The 26390-nt window shown below is 36.3% G+C and overlaps 1 protein-coding gene and 1 non-coding gene across 2 annotated transcripts in view; both read right to left on the bottom strand.

The window, feature by feature from the left end:
* The window catches only part of CCDC178 (coiled-coil domain containing 178), a 173378-nt gene that overhangs the window by 127575 nt on the left and 19413 nt on the right, over nt 1-26390 (bottom strand). Inside the window, 12 exon segments of the mRNA XM_061447585.1 lie at nt 67-112; nt 114-166; nt 3791-3958; nt 7467-7529; nt 10412-10583; nt 11552-11747; nt 14297-14435; nt 14558-14653; nt 16890-17043; nt 22468-22610; nt 24439-24610; nt 24612-24657. Of these exon segments, the coding sequence (XP_061303569.1) occupies nt 67-112; nt 114-166; nt 3791-3958; nt 7467-7529; nt 10412-10583; nt 11552-11747; nt 14297-14435; nt 14558-14653; nt 16890-17043; nt 22468-22610; nt 24439-24610; nt 24612-24657 (1448 nt within the window).
* On the bottom strand, nt 13755-13825 carry TRNAG-CCC (transfer RNA glycine (anticodon CCC)). The gene has a single exon. It is a non-coding gene; the product is annotated as a tRNA-Gly (tRNA).

The raw sequence follows: 26390 nt of genomic DNA, 5'->3' as shown, positions 1-26390 counted from the left end.
AATGACAGCCTAACCTTTGAGATTAAACATACTTAAAAAAAGCCATACAAGCATTACATTATTCACCTGTGTATCACTTAATAGTTGCTGCATAATAGTTCTTTTTTCTTTCAGTTTGCTCCTGCTGCTTATCTAGCTCTTGTATTCTCTGATTCAAATAGGAGAGCTTATGGAGAGTTTACGAATCAATAGACATGTTAGTATTCAAAAGTTATTGTCCCACATTCTACAGAAACAAGAAAATATATTAGTTACTAAATATTAAACAGTTACCTTTCCCTTTCCATACCCATTTTTCTGTTATGTGGGTTTCTGTACTCTCTGCTTTGAATGAAAAAATGCACATGTAAAATATAAAATATCTCTGCTACTTCATACAATGTTTACCATAATACAGCAGAAAAAAAAAAAGTCTTACTCTGCTCCCCACGTTTCTTTACTTTCTTTCTGCCAAGGAAGGTACAAATAAAGTTCTGAAATCAAAATACATATTTGGAATAGCTTCCATGGAGTTTGTATAAAGGGAAAAATAAATGTTTATAACTCATTATCACTAACTCCTGAAAAATATAGCTAAGGACAGATAACAAGAAGAAGAAGAAGAAAGAAATAATTAGCACCTCAAGGTAAAGTTCTTGACTATGGCAGTAACTTTTTTTGCATCATTAGTGTGAGCACCAATTATTATATAATAATTATTAATACATGTAACAAGGTAAACTTTACTAAATATGCTTATATAAATGGTATAATAGTTACATTATCCGAAGTCTGAAATTCCAGTCACACTATATAACAAAGATTATTAAAATAGGCATTAATATTACCATTCCAAAGGTATAATTTAAACTTTTAATCAATGAGAAAGTTCTTCCTTGAAGTTAGAATATCTTTTGCATATCATTCACACAGGAATCTGTTCATGGAAACTCTGTTTCCAAGCTGTTAAAAGAGAAGTGAATACACAGCTATAGGCCATGATGTATAACTTATACCACACCTCCCTAGATTTCCAGGAAACTAATGATGTGATCTTTGTCACATTGTTTCTACTTAGTTTTAGTTGGGGAAGGGATAACAACATTAGTCACTGCCATTAATGTGTTGTTTTGAAAATACTATTAGCTGGTAGAGGAATCTTTTTTTTTTTTTTAATTTTTCATTTTGACGTATTAAACCTGCATCAAAAATAAACTATCAGATAATCCATTATCTGAACTCAATTTATTCAACATCCTCCATCTCTCCTCCAAAAATGGGGAAGTACTGCTACATGCATACTACATCATGAGCCCTTCAAATCCCGCATTCTCCAGAAAATACAGCCCTTCTCCAGCATTAAAAAACTGGAGAAGACATCATCTCCCATGACAAGCTATTTACTAGTCGTCAAACAGCAGAACAATGAACCTAAAGACTGATTCTGCAACAAAAACTTCTTTTCACTGAGGCAGCAGAAATTCTTTTATCTGGGTTTTGAGTTAAAATAAAAAATCCTATGTCTAAACTGAATAGGCTCAAAGTTGTTGATCTTACTTGAATGTAAGAATTGTTCCATAACAAGTATATGGCTTATTGAAAACTCCTTGACTTAATTCTGGACACAAGCCATCAATAGTTAGTTTTGTTTCCTATTGATTTGGAAACAAAAATGAAGGCATTTTGCTCTTCCTTTTCTGGCATTAAGGTCTAGCAAAAATGCCCTCCTCTTTTAAACACTTAACAATTACTTCTTTCACAATGATTACTGTATTTTCAGCCCTCATCCTTAAGATACTTATTTCCTTTGCCATAAAACAGAAAAGGAGGGAAGCTTCAAAACTTCCCCAGACTGTAAAGCTGCTTGTATCAGTGAACAATGCATGCCCACCTATTCATTCACTGTGTGGCAGCTCACATTTGGAAGGACTTGTCTGCCAGGATTTGCACATATTTCATAGTGAAATAGAGAACAAAGGCTTTGAGCAGTACACAAGGCTTAATTTAAGCGTAATGATAGAAGGACAGGCCCCAGTCTCAGTGTTGCTGGTTGGACAATTACCAGTGTGAAAGCCAAACTCTGTTTAACTTGTAATAAAAGACAGAAAACAATTTAAATTTTCCCCAGGTTTCCAGTCATTTTCAGAGTCAAAAAAGAAAAGTAATAAGAACCTGCTCAAGAAAAAGACATACAAAAAAGTATAAAGTGAAGGTATGGAAATGCTCTTAATTAAAGAATAATAGGAAGAAGAAGAAGAAGAAGAAAAGAAAAGAAGAAGAAGAAGAAGAAGAAGAAAAGAAAAGAAGAAGAAGAAGAAGAAGAAGAAGAAAAGAAGAAGAAGAAGAAGAAGAAAAGAAAAAGAAGAAGAAGAAGAAGAAAAGAAGAAGAAGAAGAAAAGAAGAAGAAAAGAAGAAGAAGAAGAAGAAGAAGAAGAAGAAGAAGAAGAAGAAAGAAGAAGAAGAAGAAGAAGAAGAAGAAAGAAGAAGAAGAAAAGAAGAAGAAAAAGAAGAAGAAGAAGAAGAAGAAGGAAGAAGAAGAAGAAGAAGAAGAAGAAGAAAGAAGAAAAGAAACACACACCCACACCCACCCATGAAAAATTACATCCCAAAGAGTTCTGCAAAGAAAGACGAAATGGTTCTCTTTGAGGGTTTTGCTTCAGTATAGTGGATAGACATTGCATCTTGCACTAAACTATGGTTGAGATTTCGAAGATTCCCATATCATTTGAGAACAATAAGGTCTGTTTCTACAGATGTTGACATGTTAGAGAGACATGCAACTGTCGGCATTGCTTAAGGAGATGATTGTTTACCTACCTAAGGTCTCATGTTTGTAGGACTACTAGTCAGCTGATCTACATACTGCCAGGTATATTCCAAAACCATTTATCATTGTAATACCTTGTTTTCAAACAGTAATTTAGTTAGGAAATATTGTCAACTTTTCCCTCTGTCTTCTATTGCCACTGTTGTAGCTCTCCACATAAGCGAAACATTCAAACACCTCAAAGATCAGCAGATCTAAAAGAGGAAACTTTAACAATGAAATAAATGTTTCTCAGTCATACAAGTTTAGTTTGTATTCCTATTACTCTTTTGAGAAGATTATTTTTCAAAAAAAAAATCCCCAAAGTTTCAAACTCAGGGAAGGTTAACACCACTAGTATACCCTGTAAATATGGGAATAGGGTACAAAGCCCTCACTTTACAGCTGGAGGAAAATGGCTTTTTGGTCATACTTTTAAGATGATACCGGGGAGAACTAAAACATGTCATACTGTAACAACATGAATGCTCTACTAGCAGCAAAAGAGAGGCTCAGAAGAGTGTATTTAATTAAGTCAGTTCAAGTAGGTTATGGGACTGTTTTTAACACAAGAAACTTCTATTTCTTTTTCTTATTATACAAAACAGACCTTTCATGACAGAAAGGAAAAACATTTTTTATCAATATCATCCATACATCCACAATGTAGGGAAGTGAAGAAGGTCCCCACCATGCCATGGCTGGGGGTTTATATACTAGTTGTTCTCTTAAGCTTATAAGTAAGCAAAGTATAAAAGAAACAGTCTTCCTTTTTGCAAGAAAACAGATCACAGGAGTCAAAAGAAACAGAAAGATTTTTCTAATACAGGAAGTAAGAAAGGTCAAAATAAGGCTGGAATTATGTTGTCTTTTGTTATCTGGTATCACAGCACAAGTGCACAGCTGCAAAATCCAACTCTTCTGAGCTATGGATTCCTGTTTCCTCTTGTATTTTTTTCTAATAATGAAAAAAATTATGCTAGTGAGTGGTCCAGAATCTACTACCTTTACCTCATGCTTGTCTTCAGATATATCTTTTTTTCTTTTCTGTTTTTCTTCTACAGCAGCTACTTGACCATCAATCTCTTCTATCTTCTTCATATCTTCCTTTATTTTCTTGAGTTTCTCTTTTTGCTTTTCCTCTAGCTCATCATATACCGATTTAATCCTGTCCTGTTTATTAAAATACATGTAGAATTAGCTTTCAGTATTTCAAAAGTAGAATATGAAAAAATTCAAATCTGAAAGAACATTTATACCCTTAAGTAAACCCCAAGAATAGAACAAAAGTTGATTAAAGGTGATTAAAAATGTCTTCAAAATAAAGGAAAAGCTGACCATTAAATTGACATATATCAGAAGCCCATGAATACAAAATGCCAAATAGCTAGCTAACATGAACATAGCAGAGAAATCAGCAAGAAAAATTAGGAAATGTAAAAATGACACTGAAGCAGACAATGGATTTACAGTACTATTTAAACAAATAGCAGAAAAAAAGCCCATAAAAAAGAAATTAAAATTCCAAATATTAAAATTGAAAATCTTTTCTGATGGGAAACATAATCACTTTAGGCATGTTCCTAATTATTTGTTTCTTTTTTTTTTTTAATTGAATGAAAAAAAGAGAAGGGAAACACTGAAGAGTGAAATAGAACAACCTTTGCAAAATAAATGAACACTCTTCAAGGTTGGGAAATACAAGATCCAGCATACACCCAGTCCAAACATCTCCCCTCAACCAAAAGAAATAAAGAAAGACAGATAAATATCATGCACTATCATCAGCTGTGTTCTTCAGAACGGTCAGGTCTTACATACATTTACAATTTCTAACATCCAAAATTCACCATCACTTGAAATTAAATAATTATTCATCTGTGTAGCAAAGAGAATGCACAATATCTGATACTGAGACACACACGCACAAGGTCTATGGATATTTGAAGTGGTACACAGATGGCAACATTTTGAGTACCTTTCAGCTGTAGAAACAGAGTGGAATAAGCTATGAAGATTAGGGGGAAGAGGGAAAGAAATACATGTGAATTACCCTTTTCAAAGTACTATGCTAGGTGGTAAATACATCATTTTTCTTGTTTTGAATCATAGTCTACAAAAATAGTTATCCTTACCAGGAGTATTTCAAATAGGAAGTGCAGCATAATTTCTGAATTCCTGTAGAATGGCACACTATTAGCTTAAGTTACAGATAACGTTCCATGTGATGTTATGGTTAGTAGGCAGAATGGACAGGCTTCACAGAAAACCAGTAACATTTCTGGATCTCTGTTACTTTATACCCAGATGGCATTAGGTGATTCCATTTGGCTGTCTCAGTACAGAATCTCATCTAAACTGCTATACACTTTGGCAGTAGCTAGTTAATGATAGCTTTTGCACTTGAAACATCCTTTGACGTCATCATAAGTTTTGTCAAGGAAAAAACTCTTGACAGCAAGGATATGAAGGTGATCTAACCCATAGAAATGAGGCTTTGGAAGAAAAATGATAAAAATAGCTTTAGTTGAAACAGAACTTTAAAACCACCTTAAAAGAAGTCTAAGGTGCATTCAAGAACCTCCTTATCTTGAAAAAAACATGAATTACAATGAAAAAGCAATTCTGAGCACAAAATTGACTTACCTTTAGTGTTCTTTTGTGTGTTCTTTTGTTTCTGCCTGTAAAAAGAGTGGGTTAGAAGTGCCACTGAAGTTTTTTGCCAAGAAACAAGACAAAGAAAGAAGCTTTTTGGTTTCAAGAAATAATCAAAAAAGATCAGTACTGAATACCAAATAGGGACAAAGAGGTTTGGAAGTACCAAATCAATCCCATCATGCTGTGGCAGTCATGCTAGAGTCAGGCCCAGCCCTGCTCCTCCAGCCTTCTCTGCAGCAAAGCCTGAGAATCAGAGGGAATTTTTGTATCAACTACAAATACATGTGATAGAGAACTTGTGCACCACCCGGCTTAGAAGTGGAACATTCAACACTTTCTGCTAATGTCTGGGATGAACAGGAACTGCAAGATGTCTCTTAAGGCTTGTCTTTCTAGAAATGGGGTACGTAGATTCTGCTATTGAACAGTTCAAAGTGACAGAATGGAAGAGAACAAGCTTAACGGAAGTAAAATGGGGACTGTGAAGCAAATAAAAATGGTTCAGAATTCTCTCTCAAACAAAAAGGAACAAAAAATTTCAGAAGGACTTCTAGTCATCACAGTAAATCGATCATTCAATTCTGAAGAAAAACAGCCTTTGACAGCTCTTGGAGTAAATCTCTCTTATCTAAGACCACTGCAGAAGGAGCCAGAGGTGGTTTCTGACTCAAGGACTTGCAGTAAAAGACTGCAATGCCTCCCTGCAGTTCTGGCTATATCCTCCCCTTGAGGAGGAAGGAGCAGCAGACACAGTGTGTGATAAACTGACTGAAGTCCTCGTCCCTCATACCCCTGTGCTGCTGCGGTGGGATGGGAAGGAGATAGAGAAAATTCAAAGTTGAGCCCAAGAAGAAGGGAGGGGTGGCGGGAAGGTGTTTCTAAGATTTGGTTTTATTTCTCATTTTCCTACTCTGATTTGATTGGCAATAAATTAAACTTATTTCCCCAAGTCAAGTCTGTTTTGCCTGTGACAGTAATTGGCAAGTGATCTCTCACTGTCCTTATCTTGACCCATAAGCCTTTCATTGTATTTTCTCTCTCCGGTCCAGGTGAGGAGGGGAATAATAGAGCAGCTTCAGTGGGCACCTGGCATCCAGCCAGGGTCAACCCCACCACACCAGGTTTTTTGTATGTTAAAGGTTTCTGTGTTATTGGATTGAAACTTTGAAGGAAACATTGACTTTGATTTTCTGGCATCACTGAGACTGAAGGAGCAACATCCAGAAAGTTGCTGCATAGACAGAAGCCAGAGTTTGGTTCTAACAACCTCACTTAAAGACCTCCTATGTCTAGCTGGTAACACCGAATGCAGGGATTAGGGACTTCTTCAGAAAATAGTCCTGGATCTTCTACTCAGTGCTTGAGGCTTTAAGACCTTGTAGTTATTACAACAGTTTGAATATGACTATTATCCCTGATCTTGCAGAAGACAACTGATGGTATCCTTCCGCCAAAGGATGGATATAGGTAGAATATTTGTTTTGGTGATGCCAAACTTGGAATTTCAGTCAGAGAAGCTGAAGAAATAGCAACATTTACCTGAGGATGGCTGAAAAGCATCACTGAAATCTAGAAGAGCTACATTTCACAATCATAAAAGGAACACCAAAGTGTGACGTGTGAATTTAGCAGTTTCACATCAGAAGAAAATAAGTGCTATTTTACATATGCACTTATCAATGTATTGCAGTGGTAATATGGTAAGGGTCTAATTGCAGTTTCTACAGAAACTGAAGAAACACAAATTCAAATGATAATGTAGTATATACTGATTATTACTAAAGGGTTTTTATCTTATACAGCAAACTGGAAAAAATTGTGAATAACTGGGATACAAATAAAGTGTTTTATGTTTTCATAAGTATTTAAATTTTCCTAATTGTTAAACATCAGGCGTTGTTACTTAGCAAAACTCATTAGCCTTCTACGTCAGCTTGTCACAAGGTACTCAAAGTTAATTCATGGTAGGAAGGGAAAGAAATAGAAGAATTGAGACAAGTAAAATGGTTACAGTCATGTTTACCTGGATTGCTTTCCAAACTCCTTTTTGAGATTGAATTTCTTTTTTAAGATCCAACTCTGAATTCTTAGGGGAAAAAAACATAAGAAAACAAGTTAATAGAAAACAGCAATAGAAATTTAACACTAACATCACAGTAAAGAGGAGCATAGCTTTACAATTTGTTTTCAAGTACAGAACTATACTTTAAAAGGAAGAGTCTCAGGAACACGAGGTAAATAAATATAGACCATACTATAATTTAAAAGTAAAAGTTTATTACTTTTCCAGATTTAATGTGATTTATTTTTGGTAGTGTAAAATAATTAAATACATTGAGAAGCTGTCCTGGCTTACCTGAATGGATATTGAACATCAAATGTCCAAAGTTTTAAAATCTTAGTGCCTTCTATATTTTACATGATAGACTTCTTTTGCAATTTCAAGTAGAAAAATGAAGATGTTTTAGCCTTTCCTTATATGACCATCCTGCTCATCTCACTTCTAGGATAACAGTTATGTATTACATTATTATAGTTTGCAACTTTCAAATTTTTGATAAACACATAATCTGAACGTGTGTCAGATTAGCAGACCATCATAACTGTACCTTATTGCAATTTAATTCAAACTGTAATTGGGGCTCTTTCCTTTTTAATTGAATTTAGGGAACAGAAAACCGATTATTTAAGCAAAACTAGGCACAATATGGCCAAAACAAAGTAAGAAATTGACTCAATCAACGCTAATATCGAAACACATTTATTCACATCCATATCTGATCTTTGGAAATGCATATGCCATCAGCACTTGGAGGAGGAGGTTTCTGTATAACAAGGTCATGAACATCTCCCAGATGCCACATACATAAGAAAATACAAAAACAGGTGCCAGACATCCCCATATATTCTCAAACTGCAAATCCCAAAGATTATTAAGAACTTCAAGGAAATAGAAGTAATGGAGATCAATGTTCATGTGGAAAAGACACCCTATAATCAGTGAGTAACAGCCTTTTTTTCAAACAAAAGTTTATACACTGGCTCCAAGGATAATTCCAAGCAACGACTTATGTCCATGGCCCTGCCCCCACCCTCACATCTCCTTACCCACATATGCATATAGTGTAACTCAGTCCAAATCCTGAGTCTATTAGGCAAACCGTGGCATCTGGACTCCTCTCCAAAATGCAGCAGCATTTTGAATGACTAATGTTAACACTTGGAGATTGCACAAATATATTTTTCAGTCTATTTAGTAACCCAAGGGTACAGTTTAACTGGTGGTTACAGACAGACATGTTTTTCAGACACACCAGGGGGTAATTGCTCTCACAGAATATCAGCAAATCAGAAATATCAGCAAATCACAGAATATCAGCAAAGACCAGGCATTCAACTATAAATTGCACCTTCATTTATATGATCGTATTCAAAATTCATCAGTATTCAGCTGTTGCTTAGGTAGAGAAATATTTTACCTTCTGTGAACCTGCTCACAGTCCCTGTGTATGTCTTCATGTGAGTATGTACGCTTTAAATCATTACAAATGCAATGCTTTTGCTAATTTATGGTAACTAAGACCCAATATAGCAATGGTAACTTAAAACTGTTGACAGAATGGTTATTTTGGAAGTGGTAGTAATGCAGGTATTGCTTAATAAAGGCACTCAATCAACTTGAGTGGTGCTAGAAAGCAATCATCTCATCATTGAAGACAGGACCACCAGTAATGGCTGCATGTAGAAGTTAAGTTCTACCAACAAGTGAATCAGAATACCTTCAGAATGAAATTCCATCTCTAACCATAAATGCATGTCTTTGAGGTACATTTCTGACTGACTACATGCCTGGGATGTTAACACTAGCTATGACTTGAGAAGAGAGCTTAAGAAACAACAAAGCCACAAAAAAGTGTATGTAGTCAAATGTAAAAATGTAGTAATTTTAAAATGTAGTCAAATTAAAAAAAAAGATTTTTTATAAAAATTAGAGGATTTTTTTAAAAACTCTATGAGGTACAGCTAAAAAACCAAAACACTTGCAAGCTAGAGGGAAATTACTTACAGGTGTCATATTGGAGGCACAAAGTACATGCAAGCCAAGTTTTGACAGATACTTTGGAAATATCAAAAAGAAAATCAACAGCACTAAACAGAAGAGAAGCTATTAACATTAAGATAAAAAGTTGAAATTATATCTAAAAAAAAAAAGAGAGAAAAGATCCTGAATTTTGCATATTGAAATCTAAAAATACTATCAGGCAAACTAAATAAGAGGTCTGGAAAATCCTGCACAGGACATAAATCAAGTCCTTTTCCAAACACATCTGATAAGAAGCCTGCTAGACACAATGTAAAGCCAACAGAAGATAAGAAACACTTAAAGACAGACTTAACACGAATCACTTAGAAAACAGGATGATAGGGGGCAAAAGCCCAAATTCCAAAGCAAATAAAACCTGCAAGCCGCTAAGAAGCAAACTCATGATATGATTTATAATGAAAAAAATATTTAGCTGACACACGGAAATTTTGATGCATAGGAGAGGAATCGGAATCACTGGGAAGTAGTGCTTGAAAATTCATTAGTTTTCTGAAGGATTTAAGAAGTATGTGGAGAAGAGATGTCTGGGTGATTCAGTCTCCCTGGACTCCTGAATGATAAAGTATTGTACGAACAACTCCTTAATTAATTTCCTGGGAATGAGGCATCCCTGCCTCACTCCCTGTCCTTTATTGTGACCTGTGACCTGCCATTATCAGTGACCATTTACTAGGCGATTCATTTTCTATTCTGGAGAATACTGTTACTCATTACTTTTCAAGTGTTTTAAAATGCACAGTTAAAATCATATGTTATAAATTATTTTTTTTTTATATTAGGTTGTTTGTCCAATAATTCTCTGATACAGAGATCATTATTTTCAATTCTTTCACTCTAAAAAATGAATTTAATTAAAAATATACCTTGAAAGAGATTTCTTCTGCAATTTTGTTTTTTTTTTTTAGTTCCTCATACTTTTTTTTTGTTTCACTGTAGGACAATTCAGCATTAGAGACACCTTCATTTAGTCTTTCTAGTTGCTGTTCAGTCTTATGTTTTTGCAGATAGTTTCGATTTCTGACTTGTTCTTTCTTTCTTGTTTAACTGTTGAAACAAAATGGACAACATTACATTTCATTGTATAAAGTATATTGATTAAAATAAAATTAAACCCCATTTTTGAATAGGTAAAGCTAAACCACTTTAAAATCAAAAGCAGTATTTTATTAGCCTGCTATTTTATGCTGAACACACCAGGTTCTACCTCAAAACATTAGTCTCTATTCATGAGTCTAAGGCAGACAGCTGATATATTAAACAACTTTTTTGTTTTGCTGTATATCTATACTGTTAACCTGCATCATAGAGTCACAGAATGGCTGAGGTTGGAAGGAACTTCTGGAGGTCATCTGGTCCAACTACCGTGCTCAAGCAAGGTCACCTACAGACAATTGCCCAGGACCATATCCAGATGTCTTTTGAGTATCTCCAAGGATGAACAATCTACAGCCTACATCAGCAACTTGTCAGTGCTCTGTCACCTTCACAGAGAAAAAGTGTTTCCTGATGCTCATACAGAACCTCCCATGTTTTGTTGTTTGCCTATTGCCTCTGGTCCTGTTAGTGGACACCACTTAAGAGAACATGGCTCCATCCCCTTTGCACCTTTCTTTCACTATTTATAGAGTCATAGAATCACAGAATGTAGATACACATAGAATTTATATACATTAATAAGACCTTCCCTGTCCCCTCTATTTTCCAGGCTGACTAGTTACAGCTCTCTCAGACTTCACTCATGTGACAGATGCTCCAGTCCCTTCATCATCTTCATCACCCTTTGTTGGACTCTCTTCAGTACATCCATGTTTCTATTGCACTAGGGAGCCCAGTACTCCAGGTGTGACCTGCTGGCAACATTGTTCCTAAAGCAACCTAGGACGCCATCTGCCTTCTTTGCAGCAGTGCCATATTGCTGGCTCATGTTCAACTTGACGTCCACCAGGACCTCCAAGGCCTTTTCTGACAAGCTGCTTTCCAGCTGGGTGGCTCACAGCACGTACTGATGCATGGAGTTGTTCTTCCCCAGGTGCAGAACTTTGCACGCCTCCTTGTTGAACTTCATGAGGTGCCTTTCACCCCATTTCTGCAGCCTGTTGAGGTCTCTCTGGATAGCAGCATGGTCCTCCAGTGTATCAGCCACTCCTCCCAGTTTGGTATCATCAGCAAACTTACTGCGGGTACACTCTGCCCCATCATCTGAATGATCAGTGACCATCAATGAAATTAAACAGGACTGGATCCCTGGGGTACACTTCTAGTTACTGGCCTCCAGCTTGACTTTGTGCCACTGAGCACCGCCCTTTGGCCTTGGCCATTGAGGCAGTTTTCACTACACTCTACTGTCAGCTCATCCAGCCCATACATCAACTGCTTATCTATGAGGATCTTAATGGTAGACAGTTTCATAAGTCTTACTGAAGTCCAGGTAGACAATATACACTGCTCTCCCCTTGCCTATCAGGCCAGTCATTTCACCATAGAAGGTATCAGCCAGGTCAAGCATGAAGTCCCTTTGGTGAATCCATGCTGACAAACCAAATGACTTTCTTGTCCTTGTGAAATGTGCCTGGAAAATGGTTTCCAGGATTATCTTCTCCATCACCTTCCCAGGGACTGAGGTGATGCTGACTAGCCTGCAGTTCCTTGGGTCCTCCTTCTTGCCTTTCTTGAACATGGAAGTGACATTTACTTTCCTCCAGTTCTCAGACACTTCTCCTAGTCACTCAGTTATAGAGAGTGACCTCACAATGACATCTGCCAGGTCCCTCAGTACCTGTGGCTGCATCCCATCAAGGCCCATAGACTTATGTATATCCAGTTTGGTTAAGTATTCCCTGACCTGACCCTCTTCCACAAACAGTATGGCTTCCATGTTCCAGCCTTTCCTCCCCATCTCTGGGACCTGGGATTCCTGAAGACTGGCCCTTGCTGATAAAGACTTAAGTAAAGAAGGTATTCAGTACTTGATCCTTTTCCATGTCCTGTGTCATCAGGTTCTATGCCTCCTTCAGCAACGGGCTCACATTGTCTACAGTCTTCCTTTTGTGATCGATGGACTTACAGAAGCCCTTTTTGTTGCTTTTGATATCTCTTGCCAGGTCAATTCCATTTGAGCTTTGGCCTTCTTAATTCCATCTCTGCATCAAAGTGTCTCTGTATTCCTCCTAAGTTACCTGTCCCTGCTTCCACCCTCTTTATGCGTCCTTTTTATGTCTGAGTTTTTCTAGTAGCTCCTTGTTCATCCATGCAAGCATCCTGGCATTTTTCCTGACTTCCTACTCATTGGAATGGACTGCTCTTGAGCTTGAAGAAGGTGATCCTTGAATATCAAACAGCTTTCTTGGGTCCCCCTTCCAAAACATAGTATAAAACTACTAATTTTGGATGAGACGAAAGTGGTAAGAACAGCCCTTTTATCTGTAAGTGTTGAAATTTGGCAAAGATCTTCTAATCTATTTTATAATAAATGACAATGTCTAGGGTACTTCATATCAGTGCAGTGGTACAGGTTAGTCATATAGCTGAATAAAATAATTCCTAAGTATTTTGCTATTTGTGGAATTCTTAGATCATATAAACCAGTTTATTTATATACAAAAAGACTTTTAATGGAAGTAAACAAAATATAATTTGGTTAGATTACACAGCAAAAACCAAACTGAATCAAATACAGAAAACCTACAGGTAAACACTGATATTGCTTTGACTGACAGAATATAACCTTTGTATCATTGAAACAGTATTCTTCAAGGGAACTTTTCTTTGTAGAAGGATGGGATTACTGCAGAATTATTATTACCACTGAGTACCTGCTGAATTGGAATGATAAATCTAAATGGTACTGTAAGGTTCTTCACAGGATATAGAGCACTGCTTCCGATAATTAATCTGCAAACCCACAACAGGCTGGCACTGTTCACACATTTTCTTAGCTGAATCAGTGGCCAGAATATTTCCCTTACTTTAATATAGAGTGTAATTGTCTTTGTTAAATGAAGGAAACATAATTTACCTTACCTTAAATTCATAAGCAAATAGGTCTATTGCATGATTCTATTATTTTTCAAAGATATTGCAAAAACCTGTAATAGCACTAACAAACTGAGCTCAACATGAAAGAATAGCAACCATGTCTGCAGAAGTCTATCTCGTGCACCTCAGAGTAACTTGATTACTTAAAAGCTGAGCTCTTGTAGTCACTCCTGCACCAGCCGGGAATCGAACCCGGGTCGCAAGAATGGGAATCTTGCATGATACCACTACACCACTGGTGCGCTCTCCTAAAAATAGGGCAACCAAATCACCTCTGTGCACAGCGCTGCACAGATAATTCCTGTTTTACACAGTCCTTAAATACAAAGGACCGTTAAAACACTGCAAATTTGACATGTAGAACGCTTAAAAATCACATACTTCATGACACATGAAGTTCTCCCTAATTAAGCACTTTTAATATGTCATCATGTCATCTTTTTACACCCTCCCTTTCCCCACACTTATTGTATGGAATTTTGGGGGTGTGTTTTATTTTAATTGTCAATGTACGTATTTTGTCTTTTATAGAACTTTAATTATTTTCTTTCAAGTGAAATTCAGAAAAGTTAGATGATAAATTTCAGCCTGAGGTTATTCGAAATCCTTGAAATGCTTAATTATAGACTTAAAATAAATGAAAGTTTCACTTTCATAAGCATGTTTTCAGTGAAAAAATAAAGCTTGCTTTCTATATTTATATATCGGGCATTACATATTTCCAATTATTTGTGATAACTCTTTCTTTTCTCTCTCAAGTTCTTCATTTTCGCATTTCAAACTGTCCAATGCTTCATTAATATTGAGAACATTTTGCTTTATATCCAGTAGATCCCTTTCCTCAGTGGATTTCTAACGAACATGAAAATATTATGAAATCTTTAAAACAAGTTCAAATTATTTCAGGCCAACACAGAAGATACAAATATGCAAGCCTTGTTATCTCATTTATACAAAAAGAATAATGAACTTACTAATTCTTCCACAGCTTTAACTACTTCAGAAGAAGCGTCTGATAGTTTTACAATTTCATCTCCTTGGGCAGCCATTTTATTATTCAAATCTTCTATCTAGAAAATATTTCATAAAGTAATACAAATATCTCCTGCATTTCCTGCATTAATTATAAACAATAATGTTTAATTATTGTTTATAATTAAACAATATATTTAAAAAATAAATTTCAAAGGAAGGCTATTAAAGAGTATTAGGGATACTTAATGCTATAGTATTCATATGCATGTTGTCATTTGCAATGTACCCTTGCAAAATATTTAGACTTCACAGTATCTGTAAGCACACACAGCCTCCTAATTCATACATGATGTATGTGGTATAATCAAACATAATACCTTTAGTTCCTCTAGGTCTCAAGATATTGATACAGATTCATGCAGAGATTCAAGGATAAATCACTGGATCTCAAGGGAAAATTTGGATGTTAGGGAAGCAAGCACCTTCAGGAAAAGGAAAACATCTGCAGTGGCTTTAGCTAGATAAAGGCAACACCTGCTCACATTGAGACTAATGAACTTTGTTTCCTTCACCTTTCCTTCCTCTGCAGAGGCTGAAACAATACGGCTATCCTCGCAATTTACCTATACAATTGCCATAGAGATAAAGGTATAACTCAAATATGACCAGACAACAAAAAAGTCCAAGCAGAATAAGGGTTGATAAGGATGTTAGAGTACAAATGTGGAAAGATCAGGACAGAATTAGAACACAGGTACTTTAAATGGCATGTAGTTTCCTACTGCTACCTCAAGAATCTGATGAAGAGCAGATTTCATAAGATACTTTTCGACTTGTCCTTACAGTGTCCAAAGTTGTATGAAACAAAGTTGTATGAAGTTCAAAAACCAGCATGATTTAAAACAAGAAATAAAAAAGCCAGGGGAAAAAATGCAGGAATATACTAGTTTACATCATCAAGTCTGTCTTCAAACTTGTTGATGTACATGACAACTGTTGTGTTATAATTTGGATCCAATTCAAACCCCTCTGAAGTCAATGAAAATAATCCCAATGTTTTCCTGATTTCCAAAGTAACTCCATTATCCCAGTAATATTTCTATGATGATCAAAAGAATCACTTTGAGATTTCTGAAAATCCATCACTAAAGATTTACCCAGTTAGCTGTTTCTGAAGGAAATTGGCAATAACAGATGAGCTTTATGCTAAACTTAACTCTGGCTCACCTTTAGCAAACAAAGGTGGTCACCGAATGGAGCAGTTTCATGCTCCACCTTACCCCTGTTGCGTATTTCTCTCTTTCCCTGGTGTTGATCTTAATACATAAGTAGAACTTACTGAAATTTATTGTGTCAGCAAACCCAGCTGGAAACATCCAGAAAGAAAACATAAAAAAAAAAGTAAGTACTGGGTCTATTTGAAAACAGTGGTTTTCTAGATATCAGTAATGGGAAGGAAATTGTAATAGCTGGAAACAAAAGGCAAGAAGATGCCCATTCATGGGTGTCTAATATGACTGTATCTTTACTTCGGTTGGGGGTGTGCTTCACAATTCTTGTTAAATTCTGGGCATGCTTGGTAGATCCAGCTTCTCAAAAATACTCTATCTAGATTCTGGATTCCATTGGATCCTTAGCAGGACCTAGCTATCTAGATGCTCAAACCACAGCAGGACTGGGCATGTACAAGAGAATGGATGTCATACTTTATTTATACTTGTATACATACACACATATACACATAGATATAAAAAAATAACAAGTTCTGTTGTGGTCATCTAAATCCTCGTTCCACATAGGAAGCTAATAAATAACAAAAACTCCTAGTCAGACACAGTGAGGAACTCCAGTTCAGATTTTAACCTGCCAAAGATCTCAAAATGAATGCTAAACAAATATAGCAGTAAACAGGGGAATTTTAAGTTAAATAGGGTATCGCTATGTATGCTGTAAAAGTGCATCATGTGCCACCTCAGGTCAAAAAATCTACTAATTCAAGAGGAAACTTATGCTGTCTGCACTTTCTTCCAGATGATTAAAGAAGATAAGAAATATGAAGCAGATATGAACCCAAAACCTAAAAATATCCAGGTGAATTAAAAGAATGTAAGATGTTTATGATATTTTTAATAATTAGAGCTGAAAAATATTACAACAAAATAATGAATATGAGAGTTCTGCAGAATCTACCACTTATTTTAAAATCTCTATTTGTATTTTTACTTTTACAAAGGACCTTAACTCTTAAACATACAAAATATTCAGGCATTCATGTACTTTTCAGTAAAAGATACTCATTTAGTTGCTTGTTTATAAATATTCAAGACTCACTTTGCTGTTCCAATATTCTGCATCTTCCTGGATTTCTGCTTTTTGCTTCACTAACTCCTCAAGGTGTTTTTCATCCTTTATAATCTTCTTCTCTGTTTCTTTTAACTTCATACAGTATTCGGTCCAAATAAATTCAGACTGCTTTAACTCATTCCTAATAGAAATACACACAAAGTGAATCCATCTATTTGGAAATACTCCAAGGTAGTCCCTTTCCATAAAAGAAAATGTAAAGCAGATCTGAATTAGTAAAGATTTATTTTGGTTCTCTACTACATTTCTTGAACAGGTATGCATGAGAGAATTTCAAAATATCTAGCCTGGCAGACTCATGCAATCTCAGTCAGATATCAAAATTACTCACGCTACCAGTTTACTTGGATTTAAAGATGCCTGCCAACATTACAGCTTCTAATTTGACCTCTGAACAGGTATATGTATAGCTAAACATAAGACTTTGTTTCATACCTCACATGCTAATAAAAAGAAAAAATAGCAGCAAACTTCTTTCTCTGCTGGTGGTTAAATCTACTTCAGAGTCATCTTCACTTAATCCTCTGCACTGTCACTTTGTGGACAAATGTCATGTGTAGAGAAAATTTTTTACTGACATCAATTCCTCATGTTAAAGGAACTTGCAGACAGTAAGCAAGGTCATAGGAGGGGATAAGGACTTTACTTTCACTCTGAGTAACAGAGTTATCAGCATTATGAGAAAGAAAATTGGCCATAATTACTGAAAGGAATAATATTAACTACAACAGTAGTCATGAAAACACTTCTATGATAAGCTGTTAGGCCTCATTCTAGGCTGTGAACAGGCCTTTTGTTATAGCCATGGATTTGGTGAAAGGCAAAAGAGATAAAGGCGCATCAGGTTTTATAATGACTCTTGGTGCTTTACCATTATTTTTATTATTGTTTCAGCAGGCAGAAAAGAGGAGTTTCCTTCATGCTCCCCAGAGAATTATCTTTGTCAGTAACATATTCCAAAGCATGCCTTCAATGGCAAAATAAATCCACTGCAGCAGAACTAAGACCAACAGTTGAGTTTTAGAGACATCTATTGCATTATAACATAAAAGACCTCCTGAACAACCGTTGCATACCTTAACACAGTAAGACAACCAAAAACAATAATGAAAAGACTTCATCACTAATTCAAGAGCCACTCCTACAAGATTATTTGATAGACATTCTTCCCTTATTTGCTTCCAGGATTTCATTTAGTGATGTAGTAAAGATTTACCTTGCAAAGTCACATTCCAAATGTCACAGAATGTATATAACTTCAGTGTGAAACCTAAGACTTTGAAGACTTCAGTCTTCTTAGGTCCCATCACACATGGGAAAAAAAAAAAAAAAAGATACTTGGAACTATTCTAATGACAGACATGTAACAGGCATAGACTGCAATTTTTTTTCTCATATTACCTGTCAGATACAACTTTCTGTGCACAAGCTCATGGAAAATACATTACTACCAGCCACAGCAAGTATGTGTAAAATTAACAGTCTGTGCTGTGTGATTTACCCAGCCCCAGTATTTTACGTTTCATGCAATCTTCATCTTTTTTCTCATGGATGGCACAGAATATAAAGAAAAGAGTATCAACTGCAGAACAGTCTTTCAAGTCTGGGCCATAACAAATCTGTCTTTATCACTCCTGTCAATACCACATGTTATTCTAGTCCTCCTCAGATGGCAGCTGAAGTGTCTACATCCTCTGTAATGTAAGTATGACTTATTACCAGTCTAGCAAATGGCTGAGGGGGAAGAAACAGTAGGCCTGCTGAAGGACAGAAAAACAGTCTTCTACTCAGTGTTTTCCTGTAAAGGCTGCTATTCCTAAAAACACCACTATCATTAGCATTTTAAGTTTAATTCACATTTACACAAACAAAACAGGTTACAAGACGTGTAACAGTCTACACCACTGTCATGTGATATGGATAGGAAACCAATTAACTAGGTGAAACAAAAAAATGTACTTTGTATATTTCTATCAGTATAGATAATGAATTTCCAGTATTAGTTACCTATTGTTATTATCACAGGGATTTTCTTTACACTATGCCTTTTTTCAAAAGTACAAAGAGTTCCTTTAAAGCAATTTTAATGCACCTCAAAACAAAGGCACGTTACAGGAAAACACTCCACTTTCTTGCATATGAAACAATCCCAAGAACCTTGATTTCCACCAAGACTACCAAAAAAACCCATGAAAAGTGCCCACACTGCCCTACAACTGCTAAGCCTTATGTCATTGTCTGTGACCCAGTGTCAGAATTCTACCGGGAACTGAACAAAATCATAGAATCATACAATCATAGAATAGTTAGGGTTGGAAAGGACCTTAAGATCATTTAGCTCCAACCCCCCTGCCATGGGCAGGGACACCTGACACTAAATCATATCACCCAAGGCCTCGTCCAACCTGGTCTTGAACACTGACAGGGATGGAGCATTCACAACCTCCCTGGGCAACCCATTCCAGTTTCCCTAACAGGAAAGAATTTCCTTCTTATATCCAATCTAAACTTCCTCTGTTTAAGTTTGAACCCGTTACCCCTTGTCCTACCACTACAGTCCCTAATGAAGAGTCCCTCCCCAGCATCCCTATAGGCCCCCTTCAGATACTGGAAGACTGCTATGAGGTCTCCACGCAGCCTTCTCTTCTCCAGGCTGAACAGCCCCAACTTCCTCAGCCTGTCTTCATACAGGAGGTCCTCCAGTCCCCTGATCATCCTCGTGGCCCTCCTCTGGACTTGTTCGAACAGTTCCATGTCCTTTTTATGTTGAGGACACCAGAACTGCACACAATACTCCAGGTGAGGTCTCCCAAGAGCAGAGTAGAGGGGCAGGATCACCTCCTCCGACCTGCTGGTCACGCTCCTTTTGATGCAGCCCAGTATATGGTTGGTTTTCTGGGCTGCATCCTGCAGATGCATAAAAGACTATTCTGCATAAAAGACTATTAAAAAGTGAAGTAGTCAGAATGCAAGATGAAAAATTCTAATACTAATGAAAAAATGCAGAAGTAAGATTAAACCATCAATATTCATTGAAAAAATAGGTCAACAGCATAGCATCTCAAAATCCTCTATCTGTTGCTTTGATATATTTACAAATTATCTGAAAGGGCAAGGAGCAGTAAAATTAAAAGCCTGCATATAATGTGATTACAACAGGTAAGGCCAAAAAGAACTAAGAAACTGCAGAAAAATTTCAAGACAAGCTAAGTAACTGGAGAACAAAGGAGCACATACCACTTAATGTCTGAACTCAAAAGAAGTACAAGGTCAGAGAGATTAAGTGCACCTTAAAATTCTGAATTACCTGCATCAAATCAAGAAAGACATGTACATATTTCCACAAACATTTGGAAAGTCTAATCAACATTTATCGCAGCTAAAGAAGCTGAGAAGATGTTGGATTAAGTAAAAAATAGGATGCAAAGCATTAGAATAAAAAATAAGAGTAAGTCATCCCTGTTATCATCGTTGACATGGCTTAATTTGGAATACTGCCTGCATTACCATTAAATGCATTTCACAAAAGTATATCACAGAATTGAAAAGGAGTCATAAAATACATATATCTTCTGAAAGCACATTGAAAAGAAAGAACAAAGTGAAAATCCAAAGTCACAGAGAATACAGGCTAGTGAAGGAGGATCACAATACACAGCAATATGTATCATTGTATACATGTTAAGGGTTAGACTCCCAAACTACAGGAATTTGCCTGCAGGTGGACAATAATAAATTGCTGCTGACTACACTTTGTAAATATGAAGTGATAAGGAACAAAGTCTAATAGTAGGCATATGCTGGAAGAGTAAAAGATAAAGAAAGAACAGTGAAATAATATAATTTAACATTATTTATTCTGGTATTACACACCAAAAAACACCTCCAGCCATTGCGAACACTTCTTGGCCAGCAGCTAGTAATTCAGACTGCTTGATAGAACACTAAATAGGCCAGTGAAACTCAAAACTGATTTGCAGGGTATCTGAATACACGGCAATTAATCACATTGAATTTTTGGTAACACTTCTTACTCAAAACCTGTTATTTCCCATAATTAAAATCAACATGAGGTTTGCAATGAACTTAACCAATTACAGAATCTCAGTCCATGCTGTCTGATTTCTCTCAGCTGGAAACCATGGAGGAGCTAATGAGCATTTGATCAGATCATCTCTGTATCAATCTTTAAGCCATAATTAAATTTCCAAACATTGTGAAGACATTGTGAAGCTTGCATTCACAGGCTCATACCCATCAAAAACAAGAATTATTTTTTACTCTTCACACACCTCTCCCTTTATTTAGATACACTAGTGATTTTAATTGGAGAATCATATGGTAATTTCCAGGTGTCACTTCACTTTTGACACGTGTTGGTATTAAAGAATTCTGGTCTCAGGTTTTGTATAATATAATACTTGGGGTTTACCTATATTTTTTAATACAATTTTAATTTTCATATACTAATATTCTTTCTAGATTGTGAACTTGGCTCTGAAATGAAAAAAGTTAAGCTTTAGCTAACTCAGCATGTTGACTGTGAATTTTTACTCTTGGGGGTAATAAAATATAACTAGCATAAATACCTCTAATATAGTGACAAAATTATCATGAACTCAATAATGATACGACAAAGAAATTCACTGTAAAGGTTAGAATCAAAAAAAGGAAAAAATCAGACATGCTGACAAAAGAAACAAATCAGAGTTTTACTCATGTCTTTTAATTATGCCTGTAAACTTTCCTCATCTCAAGGGGAAAAGAGCCACTGTGTTGCTTGCTACTTTGCCAAACAAAACCTGGCAACTAACCGTAATTGAATACAACCTTCTACCAAACATGAAAGTACTTGGTATTCTTGTTCTTTGGCATAGTTATTCTTCATGCGGATTCTTGGGCTCTATGTTCAGCAAAGGAGAGTTGACTTATCAGTGACCGGCTATTAGTGGTGGCTTACAGTTATTTATAACTCTACTCGATAATTCAAGGGTTAATAATCTGGCAAGAGGTTACAGTGAGGAAACTGCAACATAAGACACTGCCATACAAAAGCTGCCTTGCAATCCAATAAAGATACAGAAAGTCTGTTGGCTTGATAAGCTCAAAAGCATGTGCTGTTGACTTGAATTGTTCTGTCTAATATGCAAGTTAAAAATTAAGTTACAACATAACTACAGTACCATGATAAGTGCTGATGTTCAATGAAAGTAATTTGTGCAGTCAATAAGAATGACAGCAAAAAGTTCTGTCAGATTAAAAATTCCTAAGTAAGTAATATAAGGTAAAATTGTATGCTTAAGGAGTCGATTCACAAATTTTCCATTTGGATGTAATTTTGGACATCACCCCTTCCTTATTGTCATGGTTCTGCTCATGGAAGCTAGGACAAACAAGGCAAACACTTCTTTTATGCATAATTTTATTGATATAAATAATTAAATAAACCAGAATTTATAATTATTTCTAAAAGCAATTTTCTATCATTTCCTTGTTAACATTAAAACTAACAGGACATTATAATATCATACTTAACAGCTCTTACTTGCATTGATGCAATAGCATCTCAGCACATTCAGTTTCCTCAGACATAGATTTTATCTTCTTTTCAGATTCTTCAGCAATTACTTTCATAGTCTTTTGAATTTCCGTGTGTTCACAACAAACATCACTATATAATTTTGATGCCTAAGAAAATAAAACAAGTTTTCTGAAGGATGTTAGATAAAAATTGTCTGTAATGTTTAAAATAAAAAGTTATTTGAAGATTTCTCTGATTATTTGCAGTTTGATAATTGAAGTTTAACGTTGAAGTAGTACTTTGTGATGTCATGCAACTTAACAACAAATTTTGCATTGTCTGCAGTACAGACAATCCTAGGTGAAGACAACAGGATGTGTTGTAATATTGCCTAGCATAAGAAAACATTAGCAAGAGGTCTTTCACTCTGTTACAAAACTTTGAAGTTACTGTGAAAAGGTGGCTACTTCCATAGGAAAACAGTGACCTCTGGAGCAGAAAGAAAGAAATAATGTTGAAAGAAGCCACTGAGATTTCATTCAGTAATCTGACAAAATCATTACTTAAACAGCTCCCAGAGAAGTCACTTATGTAAAGAGGGGCTTCAGACAGTGCAGACAATGAACACAATTTTCAGTGGTATAAATAGTATTGGGACACTCAGTTCCCAGCAACTCTCAAATAGAGATATGAACATCTCTATTGTCTCTGCTTTTTAAAAATATTACATATATTAAATAGTAGCATGACAGAAAATCTTTATTATAATCTAGCACCTCACTGCTCAAACTAGCTCTCTGGATATCAAAAGCTAGAGATTCAAAATCAAATAATTGCTTTAATTGCAAATAAAATTAATGATCAGCTGCTTTTTTAAGGCCATGGGAGGAAAAAACAAACCTTGGTAACAAACAGCATAGAAATTAGAACAAAATAAAAGGAATAAATAATTTAATTTACAATTAGAAATATTAAAATGTTGTTGAAATGGATTACATAAATAAGTTACAGTAACACCAATCTATCTTCTTGCAATAAGTAGTGTCACCTTTTGGAAAGGAAAATGAAAAAAAAATCTGTGGGGAAAAAAAGTATTTAAAATAGGTTTTATAAAAAAAAAAAAATTTGTCTACTTTCTAAGTTGTATTTTAGCACACGTTAATATTTTAGCTGCATACATCATCTTCTGAGACACTGTCAAGAAAAAAGAGTACAGGATTAAATGCCTAAACCCCAACTTGATTATAATTAGCCAGTATTTTGAACATATCTCCTAACACTGATAAAATTGTTAGCTATTTCATAGGTCACACCTAACTTATGGTTATTCTCATACTATTTGTGTGATAGGCAATTAACTTTTTAATTTTAGAAGTATTTTTACATGACTGTTGAGGCCTCAAAATATGAGTTTAAAATAAAAGAAAGTAAAATAAACAATACTTATTTAGAATCACTTACAACCAAAGACCATTTTTAGACTGTAACTACCTTGAAAAAGGTACTAATCTCTAGGTCTGTATTTAGAAGTTACTATACAAAAATATATAGAAAACATAATAATTAGTACTAAAATCTGTACTTGAAATAACACAGTATCTCTTGCTTTTTTAGACTTCAATTTTAAGGTATTTATAACTTTGATATACTTTGATAACTCAGCCTGACATTATCCACATTAGGTATTTATTGTCAACAAAAATTATTATCAACATTATTATCAATAAGTACAATCAACAAATAAGTAAACATGTACATCAGCACTTAAAAAAAATTAAATCTTTAAAATATTTTTTGACAGCCTCTAACATCTCAGTATTCTGGAACACTGATGTCTGTAAGAAACCTGAGAAGAATCTATGCAGATACCAGATATGTGCCTTCTACTTTTCTGTGAAAAATCCCCCATGAAATCAACTTACAAAGTTAGAATTACATTCCATATATGTAGTGAAAAGATTCTAAAAGAAACATCTGCTTGAGGTTTGTATTTACCTTTTCATAAACCAGCGACATATCCTTCACAGCTTCACCCTCTAGATTCAGCTTTTCTTCCAGCAGATGGCTGTGTTTCTTCATCAAGTCTATATCCTCCTGAATCTTTCTGTTGTCTGTTTCTATTGGAAGTATTTGGTTTTTTATCTGTTGCAGCTGACGTCTTTTACAAGAGATGCCATTGTAGCTCCAAGATATCTTGAGCACACAGATCATACTCTGTTAAAAAGGTAATTAGCATAATAAAATGTTAGTATCTGTGTGACACCATAAATTCCTAGTGAGATTAATAAAAACATTGTCATAATACTTGCAAAATTTTGCTGTAAATCACTTTGAAGGCCAAAAGAGGACATTGGTTACGAAAGACATCAGCTATAAAAGTATAAATATTGCATTAGCAGTGGAACTGTTTTTAAATTCATGCTTAATAATCTTAGTAGGTAATTTAAGCAGATCTTCAAAGCAAGGGGTGGTCTTGTTTTTACAAAGGAAATTAAAACATCTAGCCTTAAGGCATATCTTGAGGAGGCCATTATAAAACAAGAACAGCTCTACCGAGCTTCCTAGTCTCCAGCAACAGACACACACAGTATGTTAGAGATTGGAAGGGACCTCGAAAGATCATCTAGTCCAATCCCCCTGCCGGAGCAGGAACACCTAGATAATGTTACACAGGAATGCGTCCAGGCGGGTTTTGAATGTCTCCAGGGAAGGAGACTCCACAACCTCCCTGGGCAGCCTGTTCCAGTGTTCCGTCACCCTCACTGAGAAGAAGTTTCTTCTCAAGTTTAAGTGGAACCTCTTGTGTTCCAGTTTGTACCCATTACCCCTTGTCCTATCATTGTTTGCCACTGAGTAGAGCCTGGCTCCGTCCTCGTGACACTCCCCCTTTATATATTTATAGACACTGATAAGGTCACCCCTCAGTCTCCTCTTCTCCAAACTATAGAGACCCAGCTCCCTCAGTCTTTCCTCATAAGGGAGATGCTCCACTCCCTTAATCATCTTAGTTGCCCTGCGCTGGACTCTCTCCAGCAGCTCCCTGTCCTTCTTGAACTGAGGGGCCCAGAACTGGACACAATATTCCAGATGCGGTCTCACCAGGGCAGAGTAGAGGGGAAGGAGGACCTCTCTCGACCTACTAACCACCCCCCTTCTAATACACCCCAGGATGCCATTGGCCTTCTTAGCCACAAGGGCACAGTGTTGGCTCATGGTCATCCTGTCGTCCACTAGGACCCCCAGGTCCCTCTCCCCTACACTGCTCTCTAACAGGTCATTCCCCAACCTATACTGGAACCTGGGGTTGTTCCTGCCCAGATGCAGGACTCTACACTTTCCCTTGTTATATTTCATCAAGTTACTCCCTGCCCAACTCTCCAGCCTATCCAGGTCTCGCTGGATGGCAGCACAGCCTTCTGGCGTGTCAGCCACTCCTCCCAGCTTAGTGTCATCAGCAAACTTGCTGATAGTACACTCAATTCCCTCATCTAAATCATTGATGAATATATTAAATAATACCGGTCCCAGTACTGACCCTTGAGGCACTCCACTAGTTACAGGCCTCCAACTAGACTCAGCCCCATAGACTACAACTCTCTGGCTTCTCTCCTTCAGCCAGTTCGCAGTCCACCTCACTACCTGATCATCCAGTCCACACTTCCTCATTTTAGCCGTGAGGATGCTGTGGGAGACTGTGTCAAATGCTTTGCTGAAGTCAAGGTAGACCACATCCACCGCTCTGCCATCATCCATCCACTGTGTTATTTCCTCATAAAAGGCTAAGAGATTGGTCAAACATGATTTCCCCCTGGTGAAGCCATGTTGACTGCCCCTCATAACCTTCTTATCCTTGATATGCCTTAGATGGTACCAAGGATAAGGTGTTCCATCACTTTCCCAGGGATGGAGGTGAGGCTGACCGGCCTATAGTTACCCGGGTCCTCCTT

Source organism: Pezoporus flaviventris, unplaced genomic scaffold, assembly GCF_033815535.1.
Source record: "Pezoporus flaviventris isolate CSIRO_AGI_PZ_B2104156 unplaced genomic scaffold, CSIRO_AGI_Pfla_v1 ptg000007l, whole genome shotgun sequence".
In the NCBI taxonomy this organism is placed as follows: domain Eukaryota; kingdom Metazoa; phylum Chordata; class Aves; order Psittaciformes; family Psittacidae; genus Pezoporus; species Pezoporus flaviventris.
This window is presented reverse-complemented; position numbering and strand designations above follow the sequence as displayed.